A 6,915-nucleotide genomic window follows, 5' to 3' on the forward strand; every position below is an offset into this window, starting at 1 on the left:
CCGCACAGTATTTCACTTAAGTAGCTTGGAGCTGCGCTGGAGCAACTGTCATACTCTGGACTTGACTAACCTAGCAGCAGCTACCTCGGCCCTAGCAGTTAGCAGAGCACAGCCCTGGGGTAGCAGCAGCTGCAGGGGGAAAACAACTTGACCAGCACAACACGCACAAATAAGCACTACAGACAAAGTAAAAGGCAACAAGATGCTTTATTAAAAGCTTAACACACAAATAAGATACATTATGTACACAGTGGCACACAGTGCCAACATCCTGCCCAGTTGGTGGTGTAGGAGTTACGGTGCTTTGGCCAGAGGTTTGGCTAGATTCTGTATGACAGCAGAGTTCAGCTGTGCAATAGTGCTTATCTTGGCATTTTTGCTGCTGGCATATTTATTCTTGATAGTCTGCAAAGAGATAGTTAGATTAAGTTTAGCCTGCTCATAAATAAACATAAGCCACTCTACTAGCAGGCTTCAGATAATCTGAGGCTTGGTGGCCAGGCCAAGTGACTTCAGGCACCCAGAACAATTCTGTGTTCTGGTAAGCTTGTGCCGGCTTGTATCACCTTGGCAAGATAGAGACCCTTCAGCTGAAGGGAGCAGGTCTGATACAAGTCTGGTATCAGCGGCTCAAGTCACAGAACCACATATTATTGACACGTAACCAAGTCCACTCCCCGTCTTTACCATGAGAAGCTTACCATGTGCTTAGTAAGGCCCCGATTCACTAGAATTATGTTCTTTGCCATATGTTGCATGACTGGAAGAAGGTCACTCTCAGTGTAAGTCATGTAGTGTTGTAGAGTTGGTGTCTGAAAGGAAGGGACATTATTGGACGATACTACTAGGACAATTTGAGTTTGCTGGATTTTATCTTTTGTTGGGGTTGGACAGCTGCAGTCTCCTTTCTCACAGGAAACTGTTAACTGCCCTACTTCTGTCCCCCCGTTATGGGTCAAGGGGAGACAAGAACGCACTTGGCCTAGAGTGGCATTTTATGCTGGTACATGAGTACACCAAGTCCCAAACTAGGAAGTGGTGTCCAACGAGCATGACTTACCCACTCGCCCCCATCAAGAACTTTCAGAGCCAAACAGGAAGCAGCAGCCGCAGTTTTGGAAGGAGGGAAGTGAACCATTTCATAGTCCACCATGGACAACTCCATCAGGTACTTGGCCAGAGTGTGTTGTTCCAAGTCCACCTGGAATAAGTCTGAGTTGAGCGTTGTCTCCAAGGCAAAAACATCGTGTCAAGGCTCAGTTGCCTTTGTTTAAATAGGCAGGAAGAAATACTTCCTTATTAAACGCTTTTCAAGCTGTAGGCTTGAAGTTTAAGTGGCTTAATCATGGAGCCATTTTGAGTAGTGTTCAGCTGCTTGTATCTTAGGACTATTCCCTTCAACAGCAGTCTGACAATCCTCTGCTAGTACCAGGCAGGCATTTTCACTCAGGTATGGCTGGATCAGGCTCAAGTGGGAAAAAGCAGACAAATAAGACCACTTTCTACACGGAAACGGGTTTCAGACTGAACTGTTTGTTCAGTTGCTAAATGGTTATAATACTCAAACCAAAGTTTTACACAGTGTTAACAAGCTGCAACAGCCAAGCGTTGCATCTTCAGGTTAACGCTGACAGTAACACCACAGCTCTCAGCATTACCTCTGCAATCTTTGAAGCCCTCCTTAAGAAGTGTAGAGGCAGAGGGCGACCCAGACCAAAGTCCAGGGCTCGCAGGATCTTCATCTCCATCTGGCGGATCTGAGACTTTGTGTAAGTGTGATCTGTTACAAAGGCAAAATCCCCAATTTCAGGGGGATACATTTCTTCATACTTGCTGGCAATGAACATAGCTGTGACACCAACCAGCTGCAACATCTTCTTGGACACAGTATTGTCCTGTAGTAGAAAGCAGTAGAGACTTGTGTGAGACTGAATGACTTGGCTCAGCTTTTCAAGGTAGCCAACATAAGGTTCCTACTATGCACTGGCATATACAGAGTAACTGTACAGCATTTTATTACCTCTATTAGCCTCTGCAGGGCTGTGGACAGGCTATTGAGATCAAGTCAGGGAGAGAAATAAATAGCTTTGATATGCCAGGTCAGTGTTTCTAGTTGAGATGGGTATACACTGTGCAGAGTTCAGGACTAAAAAGCTCTTTGCTTGTCAGCTATTTTTTTTGTTAGGGTCAACACATCCAACCACATGTATGATGTTATCAGTGCTTGTTGTGCTTTAGCTTAGAGGAAAAGCATTCCTTGACACTATACTCACCTGCAGGAAGCGATCAATGATAGCAACTGTCATGTACATGGTCTCCTGCAGGAGTCTGAACTTCATCTGTACTTGCACAAGCCAGTCTATTAGTATAGCTCGCATATTCCCAGTGATTTCCTGGCCTGCCAGGTATTTGGGTCTGACAGCTTGTTTTTCCTGTGTGGAAGGAATAGGGTTAGTAGGAGATCCAGCCAGTTAGAGGCTAGATGTTGCAGAGACTTGAGCTAGGTCATGTTAAGGCAAGGCTTATCAAGGAGCTCAGTACAAGCACACCGCATAAGCCTGGGACACAGAGCGTGAGGTTTCTGAGTTTGATTATTAGATATTGGCTAGAAAGATCAGGGTACTAGTACTACTAGCCGACTGGTCTAATGACCAGCGTTATCAGGCTGGTCAGTTTTACTCTGGAATTTTAAGTTAAGAAATTGCTTGTTCTTGCTTCCTAAAATCCTGTAAGGGAAAGTGAATGCCAGTCCCTGTAACGACAGGTTCGCTGTCAGTGGATCTGCCTGTGACTCTGAATGACTCCTACCAACCTCGAGGTCTCTCAGGTAGTTGTAGATGTCCTTCACGTATTCACTGCAGAGGTTTGGGTCAGTGCCATCTTCCACATCTACGTCCTTCACTTCCAGCAGGACATCAGAGAAAGCCTGGCACAGCATCTCCTCGGACGGGGCGCACCCGGACGTCTCCATGGGTGTCGGAGAGGGCGACTCCAGCTACAAGGAGGTTTGGGCTCAGCCGAGGGGAGGCCCCGAGTGAGCGGCCCGGGGCCGCCCCGGGGCATGGCGGGGCTCGGGCGGTACCTTGGCGGGCTCGGGCTGCGGCTCGGGCTGCGGCGGCGGCTCGGCAGCGGGCTGCGGCGGCTCCTCCTTGGGGGCCGCCCGCAGGGCCCTGCGCGGCGCCACCTTCTCGGCGGCGGCCGGCGGCTTCTTGATGGCAGCCCGCGGCTGGGGCTCGCCGACGTGGTTGCCGATGTCGCCCAGGGCGGTGCGGGGGCGCAGCCCGGCCTTGGCGGCGGCCGCCGGGACCCCGCGCTTGGCGGCGGGCACGCTGCTCTTCGCCGTGGCGTCGGCCGCCGTCCGCGTGTGCTGCGGGGAGGGGGGGGTGTCACCGCGGCCCCCGGCTGGGGGGGGGCCACGGCTGCACCCCCCCGCCCCCAAAGCGGGGGGGTTCGGGGGGAACCAGGAGGGGGCACGGCTGCACCCCCCAACCAGCGGGAGGGTTTGGGGGGTTCGGGGGGAACCAGGAGGGGGCACGGCTGCACCCCCCAACCAGCAGGAGGGTTTGGGGGGGTTCAGGGGGAACCAGGAGGGGGCACGGCTGCACCCCCCAACCAGCGGGAGGGTTTGGGGGGGCGGGGAGGGAACCAGGAGGGGGCACGGCTGCACCCCCCAACCAGCGGGAGGGTTTGGGGGGCGGGGAGGGAACCAGGAGGGGGCACGGCTGCACCCCCCAACCAGCGGGAGGGTTTGGGGGGGTTCGGGGGGAACCAGGAGGGGGCACGGCTGCACCCCCCAACCAGCGGGAGGGTTTGGGGGGGTTCGGGGGGAACCAGGAGGGGGCACGGCTGCACCCCCCAACCAGCGGGAGGGTTTGGGGGGCGGGGAGGGAACCAGGAGGGGGCACGGCTGCACCCCCCAACCAGCGGGAGGGTTTGGGGGGGCGGGGAGGGAACCAGGAGGGGGCACAGCTGCACCCCCCAACCAGCGGGAGGGTTTGGGGGGCGGGGAGGGAACCAGGAGGGGGCACGGCTGCACCCCCCAACCAGCGGGAGGGTTTGGGGGGGTTCGGGGGGAACCAGGAGGGGGCACGGCTGCACCCCCCAACCAGCGGGAGGGTTTGGGGGGTTCGGGGGGAACCAGGAGGGGGCACGGCTGCACCCCCCAACCAGCGGGAGGGTTTGGGGGGTGGGGAGGGAACCAGGAGGGGGCACGGCTGCACCCCCCAACCAGCAGGAGGGTTTGGGGGGGTTCAGGGGGAACCAGGAGGGGGCACGGCTGCACCCCCCAACCAGCGGGAGGGTTTGGGGGGTTCGGGGGGAACCAGGAGGGGGCACGGCTGCACCCCCCAACCAGCAGGAGGGTTTGGGGGGGTTCGGGGGGAACCAGGAGGGGGCACGGCTGCACCCCCCAACCAGCGGGAGGGTTTGGGGGGGTTCAGGGGGAACCAGGAGGGGGCACGGCTGCACCCCCCAACCAGCGGGAGGGTTTGGGGGGGTTCGGGGGGAACCAGGAGGGGGCACGGCTGCACCCCCCAACCAGCGGGAGGGTTTGGGGGGCGGGGAGGGAACCAGGAGGGGGCACGGCTGCACCCCCCAACCAGCGGGAGGGTTTGGGGGGGTTCGGGGGGAACCAGGAGGGGGCACGGCTGCACCCCCCAACCAGCGGGAGGGTTTGGGGGGCGGGGAGGGAACCAGGAGGGGGCACGGCTGCACCCCCCAACCAGCGGGAGGGTTTGGGGGGGTTCGGGGGGAACCAGGAGGGGGCACGGCTGCACCCCCCAACCAGCGGGAGGGTTTGGGGGGGCGGGGAGGGAACCAGGAGGGGGCACGGCTGCACCCCCCAACCAGCGGGAGGGTTTGGGGGGGTTCGGGGGGAACCAGGAGGGGGCACGGCTGCACCCCCCAACCAGCGGGAGGGTTTGGGGGGTTCGGGGGGAACCAGGAGGGGGCACGGCTGCACCCCCCAACCAGCAGGAGGGTTTGGGGGGGTTCGGGGGGAACCAGGAGGGGGCACGGCTGCACCCCCCAACCAGCGGGAGGGTTTGGGGGGTTCGGGGGGAACCAGGAGGGGGCACGGCTGCACCCCCCAACCAGCGGGAGGGTTTGGGGGGGTTTCAGGGGGAACCAGGAGGGGGCACGGCTGCACCCCCCAACCAGCGGGAGGGTTTGGGGGGGTTCAGGGGGAACCAGGAGGGGGCACGGCTGCACCCCCCAACCAGCGGGAGGGTTTGGGGGGTTCGGGGGGAACCAGGAGGGGGCACGGCTGCACCCCCCAACCAGCGGGAGGGTTTGGGGGGGTTTCAGGGGGAACCAGGAGGGGGCACGGCTGCACCCCCCAACCAGCGGGAGGGTTTGGGGGGGTTCAGGGGGAACCAGGAGGGGGCACGGCTGCACCCCCCAACCAGCGGGAGGGTTTGGGGGGCGGGGAGGGAACCAGGAGGGGGCACAGCTGCACCCCCCAACCAGCGGGAGGGTTTGGGGGGGCGGGGAGGGAACCAGGAGGGGGCACGGCTGCACCCCCCAACCAGCAGGAGGGTTTGGGGGGGTTCGGAGGGAACCAGGAGGGGGCACAGCTGCACCCCCCAACCAGCGGGAGGGTTTGGGGGGGTTCGGGGGGAACCAGGAGGGGGCACGGCTGCACCCCCCAACCAGCGGGAGGGTTTGGGGGGCGGGGAGGGAACCAGGAGGGGGCACGGCTGCACCCCCCAACCAGCGGGAGGGTTTGGGGGGGTTCGGGGGGAACCAGGAGGGGGCACGGCTGCACCCCCCAACCAGCGGGAGGGTTTGGGGGGCGGGGAGGGAACCAGGAGGGGGCACGGCTGCACCCCCCAACCAGCGGGAGGGTTTGGGGGGGTTCGGGGGGAACCAGGAGGGGGCACGGCTGCACCCCCCAACCAGCGGGAGGGTTTGGGGGGTTCGGGGGGAACCAGGAGGGGGCACGGCTGCACCCCCCAACCAGCGGGAGGGTTTGGGGGGTTCGGGGGGAACCAGGAGGGGGCACGGCTGCACCCCCCAACCAGCAGGAGGGTTTGGGGGGTTCGGGGGGAACCAGGAGGGGGCACGGCTGCACCCCCCAACCAGCGGGAGGGTTTGGGGGGTTCGGGGGGAACCAGGAGGGGGCACGGCTGCACCCCCCAACCAGCGGGAGGGTTTGGGGGGTTCGGGGGGAACCAGGAGGGGGCACAGCTGCACCCCCCAACCAGCGGGAGGGTTTGGGGGGTTCGGGGGGAACCAGGAGGGGGCACGGCTGCACCCCCCAACCAGCGGGAGGGTTTGGGGGGTTCGGGGGGAACCAGGAGGGGGCACGGCTGCACCCCCCAACCAGCGGGAGGGTTTGGGGGGCGGGGAGGGAACCACGACCCCCCACCAAGCGGGAAAGGGGAGGGAAAAGGGGGGCCGGGAGCGTTGTACGGCTGCACCCCACAAGCGGGAGGGTTTGGGGGGAGGAAGGAGGAGCGACCGGGGGGCCGCATGGCTGCAGCCCAGCTGCCCCGCGCCGCGGCAGGGCTAGGGGCCGGGGACACCCCGGAGGGCTGCGTGGCCGCCCCCCGCCCCGCCGCGCAGCGGAGCCGGGGCAGACAGCCCGCTGCCCAGCGGGGGAAGGCCGGGCCGGGCCGGGCCGGCGCACCTACCCGGGTGACCCTGAGCGCCATGGCCGCGGCGGGAGCGGAGCGGAGCGGAGCGGAGCGGAGGCGAGGGCAGCGCGAGCGGAGGCGAGCCGCGCCGCCCCGCCGCTCGTTTAAACCTCGCACTCGGCGCCGCTCATTGGCCGCCCGCCGCCGCCCCATTGGCTCCTGCCGAGCCGGCCCGAATGCGTTACCGCGGCGACCGGGACGTAGCCCCCTCCGAGCGTTCGAAAAAGGGGCGGGGCCAGCGCCGCGTCAGCGCAGGGCGGCGGCCACGTGCCCGCGGCGG

General features: G+C 62.6%; 1 protein-coding gene across 1 annotated transcript; it reads right to left on the minus strand.

The window, feature by feature from the left end:
- Positions 1-188: 188 nt before the first annotated feature.
- LOC104152998 (G2/mitotic-specific cyclin-B1) lies at positions 189-6,756 on the minus strand. Its single transcript, XM_068925898.1, has 8 exons — positions 6,633-6,756; positions 3,083-3,367; positions 2,813-2,995; positions 2,274-2,432; positions 1,659-1,895; positions 1,061-1,201; positions 702-812; positions 189-405 (listed from the first exon to the last, which is right to left on the minus strand). Exons 1-8 carry the CDS (start codon positions 6,651-6,653, stop codon positions 295-297), a joined length of 1,248 nt encoding a protein of 415 aa, XP_068781999.1. The 5' UTR covers positions 6,654-6,756; the 3' UTR covers positions 189-294.
- Between the last annotated feature and the right edge of the window lie 159 nt (positions 6,757-6,915).

The sequence above is a fragment of the Struthio camelus genome, chromosome W (genome assembly GCF_040807025.1).
Source record: "Struthio camelus isolate bStrCam1 chromosome W, bStrCam1.hap1, whole genome shotgun sequence".
Classification (NCBI taxonomy): Eukaryota; Metazoa; Chordata; class Aves; order Struthioniformes; family Struthionidae; genus Struthio; species Struthio camelus.

Coding starts and splice junctions, on each gene's coding strand:
- LOC104152998 (XM_068925898.1), bottom strand. CDS start 6,653: ATGGCGCTCAGGGTCACCCGG. Junction 3,368..6,632: donor TGGCGCTCAGGGTCACCCGG/GTAGGTGCGCCG, acceptor CCCTCCCCGCAG/CACACGCGGACGGCGGCCGA. Junction 1,896..2,273: donor TCATTGATCGCTTCCTGCAG/GTGAGTATAGTG, acceptor TTTCTACTACAG/GACAATACTGTGTCCAAGAA.